The 16,927-nt window shown below is 38.5% G+C and overlaps 1 protein-coding gene across 1 annotated transcript in view; it reads left to right on the forward strand.

Annotated features, from left to right (window-relative positions):
* LOC129360772 (ankyrin repeat domain-containing protein 50-like) overlaps positions 1–16,927 on the forward strand; it is a 39,076-nt gene that overhangs the window by 9,429 nt on the left and 12,720 nt on the right. The window contains 1 exon segment of the mRNA XM_055031174.1: positions 9,049–9,281. Coding sequence (XP_054887149.1) covers positions 9,049–9,281 — 233 coding nt within the window.

The following is a 16,927-nucleotide window of genomic DNA, read 5'->3' on the forward strand; positions in this document are numbered from 1 at the left end:
TTATCTGCCACATTTGTCTGTCTTGCTCACATCCGCATCACTCTCTACTAAGTCTACTTATGTTTTATCAAACATTTGTCAGTTTGCAAGTGTCTGAGTTTGAAAGAACTGATTTGATAGGCAGGTCAGACGGCATACAATTTTTTTTTTCCCTTCGATGTTGAGAATAAGGGGAATTAATTATTTCAAGTTAGATTATTTTTTAATTTTTTGTTCATGGAGCAAACTGCTATCAAATGTTTGTGTGTCTTTATGTAGATCTGTTGTATCAGAATGTAAAGTAATGTGATTTGCAGCTGTGCAGGTTTTATTTTCCTGTAAAGGGCATAGGCCTCCGAAGTGATGAATGATCTTGGCTTAAATCTGTGAAAGGGTTGGAACATTCTCAACTAGTATTTTATTCTGAGGACATATGTGGAAGGAATTAATTTTGCACTTGTTGGAGTTATTTTTTTACACAGCTTTTCTTCAAATCTTAGTTTGTTCAAAGCAGTTTTTGATACACCAAATAGGTTAACATTTCTGCTCATGTCTGTTTTAGCATTTTGAGTCTATGCCATTTTATTGGGGTTAAAATGAACGCGACTCCTTTGCTTTCATGTGGTCCACTGCTGTGGAAAATGTGCAGGAGATTAGGGCTGTGTTTCAGAAACAAAAGGGGTAAAAAAAACCTCCCAGTGTGAAGCATCAGCTCTGTTTGGGCAGATGAGGAGAAACGACAGTGCTGGTGTGGCTGCAGCGATGACTCAGCAATCGTCTCTCCACACCACAAGCAGCGTGTGTGGAGCATTTCTGCCTACGTGTTCGGGTGGGCACTCATAACTCATTCATGTAATGGTTGTCCAACTTTTAAGCTATTAAGACCACAGCAAGAGGAGCTGTGAGTTTATTCATGAAAGCAAAGAATGGCTGTGGTCGAAATCAATCGTGAAAACTGACCATCATTTGCTGAATCAAGAGCCACTGTTGTGATCTTTTCAATGGTATGTAACCTCAAATTACTCGTGTTTACTTTGAAAGTAAACAAAAAAAAAAACTTTTTTTGAAGAAGTAGACATGTTTGTTTAAGGATTTGTTATTGTGGGAGCCTTAAAATTTAAATCTGATCCTCCTGGCTCCTCAGTGACGTGGGTGTCCTTATTTTAAAATCCTCTATGATTGATGGAGGACTGGCAACATAAGCCAATCACATCCCACAACAGTCATCACTTTTTGGAAGCAAGTACTGCTAGACCCATGTTGGTGACTTGGTGTTGGTGTTCACTGACTTGAAAAAGTGTTCATATGTTGCTGTGACAAACATCAATGTGTTTCACTGGGATTTTATATGACAGACCAACACATTTTTTAAAAATTATAAGAGAAGTGATGGATTAATTTGTAAGTTGCTTAAATTCAATGCAACCAGCTTCCTTTACCCAGCTGGTGGTTGCTCAGTAGAGTCCACCTGTCAAAATAAATATTGCTTTTCCTGGAAGTGTTCAGAAGTTTGTTGGAGAACATCAGTAAACAAACAGAAGACCAAGGAACAACTGACAGGAAACATGAAGCTGGTGTTCCTGGAGGAAATGTAGAGACCACTGCCTCGGGTCGGGGATCTGTTAACAGGAGGACTAGGAGTTGGAAGTTTTCCTTAAAAAGCCTAACCTAACTCCTCTGATTGTAGCTGATACAGATGTTTTATTTTTTGTCTAAAAGGTCGTAAAAGCAATAGTGGGGTGACATGGCATACATGTAGTGTCGCTTGTGGTGAAAAACTCACATGTGTTTCACCATAAGCATACCATACTTGCTGTGATGCACTACAGTTGAAGCACTATACACCCACGATGTCTGGTCAAAGTTGATGGGAAGATTGGTGAAACTAAAGATCAGTCAGTCCTGAAAAAAAAAAAAACTGACACTGCAAAAGGTTTAAAACTGGGGCAGAGGTTAGCCTGGCCTATGCACACATGCAAAAACAAAGGAGAAAAATTTTTTATTGAAGTGACAAGGAGAAATGTATATTACTCAGGGGGAAAATTATGTTTCCAGCAGATTTAATTGAATAATTTTTTACATTCTAAACTTGTCTTTGTGCCAGAAAACACTTTTTTGCTGCCCTGTTACTGAAAAGCTAGCAACTAGAGAGAGAGAGTGGTTTTCAGATCTAATCCAACTCTGTACTGAACAGCTTGTTGGTCATCTCTACTTGCATCCAGATTAATGCACGTTTATGTTTGAGCAGAACAGGAGGCAAGTGTTGGAAAGGACAGGATGAAATTTCAGATTCCTTTAACAGTATTGGATAGCTATCCAGGAATGCTCACCTCGTCTGGCTCTGGAAAAGCTTGGGGGTGGTGATGGAAATATTTGGTTGCGAGGAGGAATGTGTGCTTCTCTTAGAGTGTTTACACCCTGATAAATTATTAATAGGAAATATTATAAAGAGGACAAGTATTTAGTATAATATCACATTTGAATAATTTTACATAAATTTTTCCATTAGACTAGTTCTGTCAGTCTTTTGAATCTCATATAACTTGAAGATTATCTGATTTACTGCAATATGACTCTGCATGCATTTGCAGAGTTGGATGTTGAGTTTTCTTTTAAATCTTTCTTGCACCAAGTCATCTGCTTGACATAATTTATTTTCAGTTGACTCGAGGCTTTGGTTTGCTTAGGGATGGCGCTCAATGACAGTGGACATTGATTCAGGCCAAATTGATTTGTTGCATTGTCTCAGCCATTTAAAGAAGAACAGATACAAGCATTTTTTTTAAAAAGTGCTTTTTGGACCATTCGGCTGTAATTAGGGGTGTTTGCTGATGTTTTATCTCATCATGACAAGTCATTTATGGGTAATTCTTGATTGCTGTGGCACATAATTATTTTTTTTTCTTTTATCTTTCAAGCTACTTAATACTGATATTACATTTATCTTGAGAAAGCTATGTCAAATTTATGTTAGTGTGGAGTAATACTTTAAGACGGCTTTAACAATAGTAGAGCAGAAAATCAATCAAATGAGGAGCCACTTTGTTTTTCAAAGGGTGGCAATTAAAAGCAATGATAAGGCACTTAAGAGTCTCAAGAGGAAATGCCTCCCTCTCATTCTTGGAAGATGCCACATTGTATTTTATGTAAAATGCTTCATTTGCCACCTGAGTCTGACTGTGTGCATACTTCAGCTTCGCTGACTATGTGCGCATTTTTTGCAACAGATGGAGAAAAAAAAAGTTGCAAAATCAGACGTAACCTTGTGAGTTTTCTTGTCTTCAAGCCCAACATGGTTTCTGATGACTTGGTACCACAGCTACTGGTGAGAGATTGCATGACTCCTACATGTCTTGCCAATGTAAAAATTGGTCACTCTCGATGTTAGGAGGAATGCATTTGGACACACCTATGACACACCTGAACTGCTGATGTGGGGATTTTAGTTTTTTGAATTGCAGATTTCATCAGAAGCTGTTATTGACATTTGTGGTTAGTTAGAGGCTGACAGAGTTTGGGTCATACCTCTTTTAAATCCTCCCGTAGTCTTCCAGTTTGTTAGGTCTCCATGTTGCCGCTTCCAGACTGCTATAACTTGTAAAAAGTTTTTCCAAATTTTTACCTCTTTTCCATACCTTTATTCTCTCCGACGGAAGAGCTCACGTTCCCACTGCAGAGTGAACTGCAGTGTGATCAGATCTGAATCAAAAACAGTAGAGCATACGATCAGGTACCTAAAGCCTATGAACGCAACTACAATGATCCTGAAGCCTGGGTAAAGTTATAATCATAAAGTTTTAGAAATCATACATGCCCTTAGAGAAAGAAAATGGTCAAAATATAAGGATGGGTCAGAGGCAGGTTTCCCACATGTGAAGACACCACCACTCTGTGTCAGCACAGGCGGATTACATTGATGAGTCAATACAATCTGTCTTAAATAGAAAACAAAGTCTTTCCTTGGACTTGTAGGTTTAATCCATGTCTAGGAATCTGTTATTATCCTTTGGATTTCCTCAATTGGGGTTTAAAAGCTTAGAGTTTGGAGGTTATAAAAACTAATCTGTTTTTCAAGAAGATTACATTTTCACAGCTTTAGCTGCAAGATCACTTGAGCGACAACTCCTGTCAGATTTTGAGGGGTTAACATAATATATTTTGACTCATAGAATCCCAAACATTAAACAAAACTGATGTTTTTACTTTGTGCAGTTAAAGAAAAATGCTGCTTTTCTTTATGGTGATGTACAAATTGCTATAGTTATACCACCGCTTAGTCAAGAAATGAGTAGGTTTAGTAATTAAAATAAAAATTGACCTTATTTCCACTGTTTTTTCATAGCTCCATCTTTAAGGGTCATTTGTGGATGTAAATGCTGTGTAAGTTGATAGAGACTCCAATGCTTCACTTCAGGATGTTGATTTCCTGGTAAATTCAGAGGAATTTCAGTGTTTATTTTTAATATGTTAAACTTAATGAAAACATTTCAAATGTTTCTTCACCCAGTTTTGTTGATCAAATCTCTGTAATTGCAGTTTTAGGGTGTGTTCATACCGGCCATTTAGACCACTTCATTTGAATTCCACTCCAGTTCATTTGCCAAAAAGTTTGGTTCATTTGGGAAGTGTGAATGTATAATCGGATCATAAATGGGAACTCTGGTTCGATTATAAACAAGATACGGGAAGTTGTCACAAAAACAGCGGTCTTGGAGGCTCCTCACGAACCTCTGAACACCTTCAGTCTTGAAGAAAAGGAACAGGCCGAGCGGATCTTCTGAGTTTCTTCAGTTTCTGTTCCTGTCGAGGACCTTTGATTTCCTTTTTCTTTTGTTATTATTATTATTATTAAAGTGAAATGCATTCATATAGGACTGGAGATGGCTCCAAAAGCAAGAAGCAAACTATAGCATGGACCTTTCTGAGTAAATATGATAAAAACAAATGCAACAGGCTAGCTCCAACAGGAGAAATGACTTGTAATCTCTTGCCAAAGACAAAAGAGAAATCCTAAAACTGCTAAAATCTGATGCTTCTTCATTTTATTTACATTTTGTGAAGAACAAAGTTGTGCTCAGTGTCTTCAGAGGTTTTTGGATAATTTTCTTTAGTGGTTCTTAGTGTAGCGCCACCACAGGGGAGGCATGAATACACCTTAAGTGAATCTGAAGTATTAAATTACTTCTGGTAGGTTGAAATTTTCAGTTAAGATTGTTTATGATGCACAAGCTGTTGGTAATGTCAATCCCTAAGATTTCTCAAACGTCGTTCTCAAAATAAATGGTTTTAGAGAATTTCAGAACTTTGCAGAACTTCATTAAACCTAATAAAACTTTGACACAGATAAAAGCAGACTGACAAGAGTGCTAGTGTGCAAGTAGGCAAAGTATCTACACCTGGATGTTCAGAACATTTGTTCTCAGAATTTAACATGCGTCTCTCATTGCCCTCCTTTTCAGAGGAATGATTGCAATACTGACCAGCATAATGTCAGATCTGGAGAAGAAGAACGATCTTCCTGATGGTAGTTTGGTTGGGTTTGAGTGAGTCAGGACATGACTCAGGTTTGGTTCCGTTCTGTGGCACTGAGCATTCCCCTGACTGTGGAAAGGCATTCAGCAGAACTTCTCTAAATTGGCTCCATGTTGAATGAATTGGTGATTATTTTAATGAAAGAAGAGGAACGCTTCGTCTGTTTGATTCCGTTGCCTGGAGCTTCACATATCTTGACCATTTTTCCACGGTTAAAGTTATATTGAGAGCATATTTTGACTCCAGTGCCGCTTTCTGTGAGCATGTGGGCCTTGGGGTGTGCTTTGTGACTTTGCCAGTCTTATAAAACGAAGAGCGTGAATGTGCGAGGCTCTGAATCGCTGCCCAGTGCAGCTCTGTCAGCCAAGAAGTCTTCACTAAACATCACACTGAAAGCTTCACTTTGTACATTATGATTGCAGCGACGGCGGCTGCAGCCCTCAACACAACATGACAGATGGGGATCGTGTTTGATTCATGTAAGACCTCCCTTCCCCCAATTTTCTCCATGTTAAATTGCTTTTGGAATCAATTTGAGCTTTTGTTTAGTACCAGAATAATTAGTGCATAGGTCCAGGGCAATGGCTTTTAGTTTTCCAGGTGTGCAGCGTATTTCTTTGACAAATGAAATCGGCTTATTTTTTCCCTGCAGCTCCCACACCCTGTTGAGTTTTTCTTTGTCTGAAATCTCTCCTTTTTGACTCTGACAGCCTGAAAGTAGCTGGATTGTGAGGGAAGAATGCTGCTTTGTTTTGCCCACTTGCTGTCACTGTGGATTTGATTGTCTCGGTAGCAACGTGGCCTCATACACAACCATTCACACACTCTCTCACAACTCACCCCTGCGGATGGACATTCCCTTTGGCAGGACTCCCAGATGGCGCTGCAGGTTCTGTGTGGGCTGTGACAATGAGACTGAGTGATTGACTGCACAGCTAAAAAGGCTGAGCAGCACTGAGGTGCAGCGTGACGGTGAAAAGGCATTAACAGTGCTTTTCATTCCAGCTGATGGTTTACATTGCTTAGAGAAAATTTGCAGCTCAAGGTTTACATTTTAAAACTGATCATTTTATCTAATTTCTTACTGCTAAAATGTGGAATGACTTTGAAAGCCAGTACTTTATTGAGCTAAAATATTTGATGCATATGTTTATAGAAGTCAGAGGTTAGTATGATGGATTGGTTCAGGATGCTGAACTGATACGATGACTGTTGTCAGACTCAATAAATTGCAACAACTTATTAGAAATGGGCTTATAGGGCTGGGATTACATTTTTGAAAAAAATATAAATATATTTTTTTATTTTTTACTAAAGCTTGAAGCCACCTGAGATCCTAATTGTCTCGATGTCGTAATTTCCAAGAATTATTAGTCTTTTTGCGGACATCAACAGACCTGAATGCAATGCTAGAATGTCCTTGTAAAATAAACTAATTATTTACCACTACATCCTATTTGTAAATTTGATCACATACAAAAAACATAGTATGCAATCATACATTGGATAGTTTTATAAACATTTTCTATAAGTCCGTTGTGAAGAGTGCAATCTGTTCTTCCATCATTTGTAGGGATGGCAGCACCAGTCGGTGACTTAAAATTCCTAAAGAAGCCAATGAAAACAACTGTTTCTGTTCAAATTTCTTCATTGAATAAACATCTGCTTTCTGAAACCATATACATCAATAGTGTCTTCAGTCAGAGGGTTCATCGCATACACTGTAATACAGGCTACTACTGGAGATTCTGGCATCGACAAGAACTGTTTAAGGAACTTTGTAGGCCTGACAACATTACATTTCTCTGTGGGATTGAAGTGCTTTTGCATTGAATTGAATCACTGAGCAGGAGAAGTAAATTGTTGCACTGCGCTCTGAAGGCTTTTTATTTTTTTTAAAGGATCTTACTTTGGAGCCAAACATTTAGTGACGGTCTGTTGGGCCGACAAGATACGTCTTGATATATCACCGTTTGAGCATTTAATGTCAAACCTCACAAGCAGCATATGTTCCATTAGAAGAGAGTGGTGGTTAAAGAGAGTGTCCCATCATCGGCAAGGTGACAGATTTTTATCTCTCTGACACCCACTTGTGAAGAGCCTCAAACGCCCCACAGCTGCGTCTAATCCCGAGTCAAGTTCTTGAATTCATTTGTTCATCCTCTTAAACGTCTGATTAACCAAGGGGCGCATTCAAATGTCACTTAAAGGAAATCCTGTGATCCTTCATCACAGCCAGGCGAGCTGGAAGTAATTTTCTGATTGTTGGAAAACGACACCTTCCCAAACGAGATCTTGTGGTGTCGCAGTGGATCAGAGGTCTATGCCAACACAAACATGGCTGCGCAGAAAAAAATCAAATGAAGCTGAATTTGTTGGTTGCTTCACTGAGCATTTATGTGTGAACTTGCCTGTTGGCTCTGAAAACTGCAATTACATGTCTGGTTTGCATTTATCAGCTGATAACGGCATAATTCAGCGCTTAGCTGTGCTCAGATTTGTATTGATGTGGAGATGATACAGAAAGCTTTACATCATGTTTGCTTTATCGCTGGATTTCACATGGCGGCTGCAGATATTTTGGAGTCTGTATTAATGTTGTTGGAAACATTGTTAAACTTTGATGCATAAAACTGTTTTCATGTTGTGTAGTTTTCAATCAAAGCCCATCAAATCCCAAAGATTGTGTATTTTTTTTTTTTCTTTCGAGCTCAGATTATTGGCAGTTTGGGTTGGACAGAGATGCATTTACTTTTATGTTTTTTCCCTTTTCATCCATATGGACTATGATGTGGTTTGCTTTGGGGAAATCAGTTGTCTGTTGTGACTGTCATTTTACTGCTTTGCAGCTGTAAGAATACTCACACCCCCAAAGCTTTTTCCACAAAAATCTGAATATATTTACTGAGATTTTAAATTATTAGCCTCCACAAAGTAGTGTTTCAAGTGTTCTAACACTGAAACATAGGGTATATTAAACATTTTGATCTAAATGCAAAATATTGTATGTGGTGGAAACTTAACAACCCAGGACCATGTGATGAAAAAAACTAACATTGTACATGAGGTGAAAAATGGTGGTGGGAGGATCATGCTGTAGAGATGCAGTTCTTAAGCAGCAGTGGTCAAGGTCAAAGTTGATAGGGAGGTAAATTGATAGAAATTCTTGAAAAATATTCACTGTCCAACAGGGAACCGCAAACATACAGCCAGATGTAGAATGAAATGGTCAATATCAAAGTTTTTATGTTTTAGAATTGCATAGTCAAAGTCCCTAATTCAGTAATTGTAGAAAGATATTTGAAAACTATGTCAGTTTCCTTCTTCGTCACAATTATATGGACATTTATTCTGGTCTATCACATAAAATGCTAAAAAACATTAGTTTGTTGTTTCAATGCAGCAAAATGTGAACATATTGCTGGTGGATAAAAACTTCTGCAAAGCATGATGCAATTGCAGATTAACGTGTAGAACAAACAAAAGCCAAAACGTGAAATGTAGTAACATTTGTTCATCTCACCGCTCCTCCATCAGGTGTGTCCTTCTGCCTCTGCTGAGCGTAAAGCCACCTCCGCAGTCCTTCTTCCTGCTTGTCGACTCTATTGATGAAGGCTCCCAGCTGGGTGAGGTGGAGCAGAGGTCGTCGCCAGGGTCTCCCAGGACAATTGCCGAACTCCTCGCCAGTCACCATGAGTTTCTGCCTCCTTGGCTGCTGCTCATCTGCTCTGCACGCAGGCAGAACAAAGCCATCACCAAACTCTTCACAGGTACAATACCCAGTTCTGTCTATTGATTACCATAAACAGGAAGTTTAAATGACGGTTTGATTTTATTTGCCCTCGTTAGTACTGCTGTGTCTGCAGCATGATTTGTTTACTGTTTATTTTAAATTGTGCAGAGCTTTCCGCCAACTCTCCAAGCATCAAGATCACAACTGTGGATATTTTAGTGTTCTTTAGTGTGCTCTAACGCGTCTGTGCCATACCAGCTGCTATTATCTCCTTGTAGGTCCAGCAGCATTTTACTCTGTGGAGATGAGTGGGCATAACATTACTCTGGAAGCTCTTTGCGTGGGAGGATGTTTTCCTCGCATTGCTGCGGGTTCCTCCTTTACTTTCCCAAAACTGCTAAATGGAATCTCACCTCTTATCTTCAATGCTACATATTTCACTGGAAAGCAGGTTAAATAAGATCAGTTTGTAACATGAATTGTGCTGCTTGCAACTATGTTTATAGTAGCAGAGCTAACATTTTAGTAATCAATTATTCTATTGATTATTACAATTAATTAGATAAAAAAACTCTAATTCTGCATATTTTTTTATTTAACCACCTATCCCCTTTTATGCAATATTAAGAATACATTAAATCAAATAAACACATAATTTAGTTCCTTTTTTAAATAAAATGCACATTTCATGCCTAAATTGCAATAGCATAGCATTCTTTAAGTGACAATTTGATCATTTGTAGCAAAGAATACTGGAGTGAAAATAATACATCAAAATATGAAAAGCTCAGCCCTTTCTGCTTCAAAGTTCATTCACCTGGTCAAATACAAGATTGGATTGCAGAGGGTGAGAGGGTGTTAAAATATTAAATGTTAAAATATCATAGCATTGTGAATATTATTATTTATTTTTTGGGCAGCTCCAGTAGCAGCAGGTCCACTCCTTCCCCTCTAATCAAAGTTTTTAAATGTGGCATTGCTTTTGGTTTATTTTCAGGATCTGTATTAAAGCAATTTTCTAAAACTTTGAGTTTCACTGCAACGCAGTTGGGGGATAAAATTGACTTTGTTTTTGCATTAAAACACTTTCACTCCATGTTTATGCTTGCTTGTTGGGCTTCAGATAGATTTTTATCTAAAATTGGATTTTCATTGGGAATAAATCAGACGGAGGAGCTGGCAAGAGTATATATAGTCCAGAATGGTTTTAAGAAATGTTTATCTCTGCCTCAGAACTTCGGTGCGCCTTCTGTGTCTGGCAGCTTGATTTTTGATCATCTCATGTTTACCTGATGAGCTTCGGTTGTTTTTTATCTTGACATGGCTAAAAGGATCTTCATCTCAAAACTATCTGATGAACTATCGTTATCTCAAATTTCCTCATAGATAGGTTTAAACTTTGTTTTCCTTCCTTTCTGATTGCACAGCTTTTGTCAGGCTTTTATTGTAATTCCGCAGCAAATGCTTTTAAAAGTAATGGTCTCTTCAGAAAAGTGGGAAAGAGCCAAATCTACATGCCAATTGTCACGGCCACAATTTAGAAAGTGTTTGGTTTTTAAAACCATTTTCAGCTATTTTTTCCAGATTCAGTCTTCAGATATCAGATATTGCCCTCTACCATACAGAGACTTTACTTAAGTCTTCATTTTGTTTCTTGTTTGTTTACTAGCAGCCTAGACAAAGACTACTTTGTCCAGGCTACTATATCAACTTAAGGGCATGTGTCCACTAAAAATACCCTCCCAAATGTTTACAGTTAGGAGATGATGGTGACCTGCCAAAAAAAATAAAAAATGCTCATGCTCTTTGCATAGCCTACTTTTCTTTTTTTTTTTTTTTTTTTGTTGCACAAATGACCTATTTTGTCTCTGGCCAAGCATTCTGTGGGTTTCCCAAAATTCCAAGCTTATTTTGTTGAAACGTTCTAGATCAGAAGGCAAATCCTGAACACTTCATTCTTTCTTTGGATTGGTGCATAAAGGGGTGAACAGAAGAGATGACTTCCTCCTCCAAGAGCAACTCTGTGAATTCCTCAGCTCTTGCTGAACTGTTATTCCTTGTGTCTGTCCACGAGTGGAATGTGCTTTGGGAAGTTTTCAACACCTCTGAGACCAAGCAGGAAGACGGAGTCATACCGGCTTTCTGTAGCAGAATGCCTCGCTCGCATCCGCTCGGCTAATGCCTCGGAAACAAAGAGCGGTTTGTCCGTGAGGAGCAGAGCAAGAATTTAGCACGCTGTCTGACTAATATTATATGAATACGCCAGCTTAATTAGGCCTAACGCTTCCTCTGCTGTCATTTAATGGAAAAGAGCGATATTCCAGGGATGCAAGTCATCCTAAAACTCAGGATGAGTCTCGGTCCGCTGTCGCGGCACACATCTGGCGAAAGCTTGATTTTCTTGTGCTGTCCCCGCTCTGCAAGCCGGGCTACTGTAAGGGCATGATAGGGGTAGCAGAGTGGAAACACTTAGGCAGCGATTTTGTTTTGGAGCTGGGGAGAATCTGTGCCAATTTAACAAGGCCTCTGGCAGGGAGACGGCTAGGGAAAGGAGGAGGTTGGTGGGGGGTTGAGTGTTTAAATAGAAAAAGCTTCTCAAACCTTATTTTTTAACTGTCTGTCAGAATAATTTCCTTTTGGGAAAAATGGTGACGCTTCCTAAAAACCGAGCACAATCGTCTCTATTTTATGATCCGACAAACATTTTTCTGCAGACTCTTTTTGCTTTATCTTTCAGAATAATTGTGTCACTTATGGTCTCATCTGAATAATTACCACCTAATTTTAATCACAGGCTCCTCACAGTGTTTGATCCACCCCAGTGTGTGTGATCTTTTTATCGCGTAGAGACATCACTGAACTGTAATAGCTACCATCTGCCCAATTCATGCCTGTCAAAGTCTGTGTTTCTCAAGTAGAATCTGCATGAGTACTGCATGGAGAATAAGAGAGGAAGTGATCAAACCAATGTGATTGGGATGGCACACTGCAACCTTTACCTCGGTAAAGTAAAGGTTGATATCTTGGTTTACTTTGGTAAAGGTTTTTTCTCATTGAAAGCAAGTTCAACTCTAGAATATTGTAACAAGAACTCCTCTGTATTCAAGGCGTACTCTCTGCAGCACATTGTAGATCACATATAGATGTCATCCAGTCACTAAAAATAAAACCTCTGGTGTTCATTTGACCTGCCAGCTACTTGTAAATCAAATTACACATTTGAGTACAGTATTTCTTCAAGTGCAGGGATGCGCTTTATAATACACAGGGTCTCTGTTGTGTTTGGTGAACTGACTGTAAGAGGATCTGGTAATTGCTTAATAACACTTTACTCAACTCATGCACTGGGGTTCATGTCTAGATGTGCCAACTTTTTGAAAATTAAATAATTTACACAGAACTTTTTGGTCTGGATTTACACTAAATTGGCAATTAAACTGCCTTTTTTTCCCTAAGTAGTGCACATCCTGTTTGTCAATGGCATTAAACCCTTCTCAAACAATGTGGAAACAGCATGGAATGGAAAGTGAAACACTTGCCTTTGTGATGATGTTCCTTAACAGAATAATGAAAATCACTCCAACCATGATGCACATTTTTCATGACCCATGCTTAGACATGAAAACATAGAACCTAGGGGTTTTGTTTGTGGTTTTGTTTTGCAAGCATTTATGTCTAGTGGGCCACACATCAAAATAAAAATAAACCAAGAAATTAAATGTGTTTTGTTCTTGCTTTTGTGCATGCATCTGCTTTTGTACAGACCTCAAATTGCCTTTTCAGCTCTATTCTGCTTGTAACTGAAAACAGCATTTAACTTACAGTTAATTCTTAGGCTCCTTTTGAGGAAGTAGGGTGATTTCTGCCATCTTTGCCATAGCATTTGCAGTGACTTACCCAACTTAAATTATTTGTTGTCCCTGACTTGTCTGTTGAAGAAATTACATGGTAGTATTTTCTATCCATGGTTGTATTACTACTCAATAACAGATCAGGTGATAGTTGTTGTAGTTTGAGGCACAGTAGAGTTGGGAATCTGTAACTTAATGATTGGTTTAAGTTGCTGTGCTCCCACAAAAAACAACCTCCTTTTTGGTACACATACATCTCTTGTTTTGAAATATTTTTTCTTAATTGAGCACCATTAATATCATCCTGCTCTTGCTCAAATCATTTATACTTTGATGCTGAGAGTACTTGCTGTGATCTTTGTGTTAACATGAGATGTCCTTGTGCTGAACATATAAGCTCACAAGTTTTGTTTTTGCATCCCTCATAATTAGGTCGTAAATGACAATTAAGATAATTAAGCTTTGGCTTTTGTTAATCGAGTCCTCTTCTTAAAACATCACAGAATAAATCTCATATAGCTGGTAACGTAATGTAGCTTTTCTGCTTTCCAGTTGTACTTGATAGTCAGATGCTCTGGTAGAAGATTATGTAACATTAATGTTATGTTTCATCCAAAAGAGATTAGGTACACTTAACATTAGATTTCCCAAGTTTCAGCTAAAAGATGCTGATACTAATATCAATAATTTAAAAAGTGCAACTCAGTAGTTAATCATTCAAAAATTTGCAATTGTAGGAATTTATAATTGTAGGACAATTTTGTGTACCTGGTGTAATTAAATGGATGTATTTTAACTAAATGCTGCTACATTTAGCACTAATGTTTTTTTTGGTTTTTTTTTTGTGGCTATCAGATCAATAATACAAATAAAACAGAATACTTGTGTCCTAAATCTATGAGCAAAAGCATGTGTTTTATCAAACACATGCTCCTCTCTCGATCTAAAAAAACAAAACAAAGATTGGTTATAATCAGATGGAGCTGGTGCATCAATAACCAGTGTGATTTATCCCCTCATGCAGACAGAGATGGATAACAATGATCAGTGTCGTTCAAAGGAAAATGAAACAAAACATTGCGCAAGCTGAGGCTTAAGACTTTGAGATGAAAACCTGCAAGAAAATGAGATGTTCGTGCATTGATCAGATGCTGTTTCAGTGCTTAAATATATTCTGCTGAAGCTGTGAAATTTAATATCTCCAACTTCACAAACTGCCTCTTCAGAGTTTCAGGAACTTCAAATCGATATGCATCATCATTAGAAACGTCAGCATTTTAACTATCAGATTTTTCTTCCAGTTGTTGAAAAGGAGCTCTTGGCCTCCATTAAGAAGAGGTTAACCACCTAAAAACCATGAAGATAAAGTCTCCCATTGGAGATGAATCATAGCTTTAAGATGGTGTTATTCCAGTTTTAGTCTGAGGAAAATGGGCACACTACAGATCTGCTTTGATGAGATTTACGCTTCAAGAACTTTTGATATCTTGGTTTTACTCACTTCCTTGAAAAATGACATTTCTTCTGATTTAGAGCTTTTATTATTAGAAATATTTTAGGTTGGGGAAAATGTTTAAAAGTAAAGGAGGAAGTAAAGGTAGAAATCACATTCCTCCAATATGAAAAAGACACTTTCAGGATATTGTGAGTGTGTTTGTTTGTCTGCTTGGGGATTAGTTTGCCCACCCTATCAAGGACTTGAAACACGTCTAACACCTTAGCTCTGCCCACCATGAATTGAGCTTTATGAATTCAGCTTGCCACAGAGACAGGAGGGATTTACCACCGACTGTCATAAATTAAAAGAGCAGCCCTGTTTTTAAGAGTGCAGCCTCCTCCGTCTCTCTGCAGTCCTGCGGATGAATCTGACACGAGTGTAAGCGGTCCCTCCGCAAGAAGGTCAACAGAACTCTTGACTTGATGTGTTTTGTTTTCTTCACTTTTTCAATGCTTTCTTTTTGGTCAAATGTAAGCACTCATAGGAGGGAGCATGAGATCTTCTGGCTGCCTGACAACACAAACACTGCCATGAAGCAGTGAGGACAGTTTATTTCTTCTGGGCTTAGAAATTCTCCCCATAGAAAGACAAAAAGTGCTTGGCTTGATGACTCCTCAGTAAATGATGTTCTATGGCATCATTTTGGACAGTTGTATGTGAAGTGGTTTTGAAAGTAGCAGACTATTTTAAACTTTTTTACAAGAGGTTAGACGCCGACAATTTTCTTTCTGAGGTGGGACAAAAAGCCCAAAAGACTGGCTCCAAATCTTTTGGCCGTTCTTGAAGCTTCAGCAGAGACACTCCAGTTCAGAACTAAGCCATGGAGCACATTTGATGAACCCCTCCTACCACAAAGCCCTTATTGTCCTCTTTAGTCACAATTTCAGAGTAACAGGGCCAAGGACGCCACCTTTAATTCACTTTCCCGCCCTTTATTTAAACCAGCTAACAAGCTGAATTGTGTCCATATTCTTGTTTGAGTTGTCGTCTGTGAGGCTGCATGCTGAGCATCACTTTGGATGACTTGAAGACCATAATCCCTGCTGAATACAGTAATTTACCACCATGCAGTCTGACAGCCGGGCTAATTACAGGTGTACCGTGTCTGCATGTGTAACACCTCAGATCACTCCCTGCAGCAACTCAACATGGTGCATGGTGAACAAAGTGGCTGGCCTCCTCCTCCTTTTCTGAGGTGATGCCCTTCGGTATGTGGCAAGCCTGTGCCACTTCTATGAACTTATGATTTTTCATTTCAAGACTATGGTGCAGACTTGCTAGATTTTTTTCTTCTTTTTTATACAGATGAAGTCTGTTATTAAGTTTTAATTTGACCTTCGCAGGAATAAGAATTCCTGGGCCGTTTTTTGGCTGGTTTGGCTGCGGGGCGCAAACATCCTAAAGATTTCTCATACCACACAGCCTGCGTGCCAAGAATGACTCTGCAACTACTTGATTCCACAGCAAACATTTCCAGCTTTTCCGAATGCTTGATCGGCTGCATGGACATGTGAAATCTTTCCAAAATGCTTGCAGACCTTCCTGTCAGGGCTGTTAGATGGTTGATAATAACTTGATGGCAAACAAAAGGCTCTGGATGAGCTAGAGGGAAACATTTTCTGTGCAGGTGGATGGAAACCTAAATGGGGTCACTTGCAGGTCAGCCAGTGTACTGATGAACAAAAAACAAGAGAGCAGATTGAGGAAATCAGATCCTTTGTGGGGCAGGGAACTCTAGAAGGTATTATAGAGAAAAAAAAAACAAAATAAACATTGTAAACCTCTTAGTTTTAAAGAAGGAATTTAAATTGAAGAAAATAACATTTAACACTGAAGTTTCTTTTCTCTGCACATGGTCTGATAAATGCTAAGATTCAGCGAAGATCATGATGGTTATGTGTTTTATAGTTCTGTTTCAGGTCTACTCCGCATATAGCCAGATTTATGGGAAAAATATTTTTATGCGCGTTGGCCTTTTATCCACACTAAAGGTTATTTTTAAGATCATTTAAAAGTTGAGATTTGAGAAAACTCCACATTTGTGTTTGCATGCACATGGGAAAACGAAGATTTAGACTCATGCACATTGCAACCTGAGACAAATAAAGTGCCAATATATCCACACGCTTGGACAGGATTCCCAATCAACATCGGCTTGTGTCTTAATAACTTTATATTTTAATATGTTTAAAAGTAGTTCAGCCTATATAAACAACAAGCATCCTGGTGCAATGTCTCGTTCATAACAGAAAGTCATAGTTCCTTTGAAGGAATCTGATTTGACTAACAGGTCTTAGTTTTGTGCCACACTGCCCCCTATTTGTGCAGGTTCAT

The sequence above is a fragment of the Poeciliopsis prolifica genome, unplaced genomic scaffold (genome assembly GCF_027474105.1).
Source record: "Poeciliopsis prolifica strain line A6 unplaced genomic scaffold, Auburn_PproV2 SCAFFOLD006, whole genome shotgun sequence".
Lineage (NCBI taxonomy): Eukaryota > Metazoa > Chordata > Actinopteri > Cyprinodontiformes > Poeciliidae > Poeciliopsis > Poeciliopsis prolifica.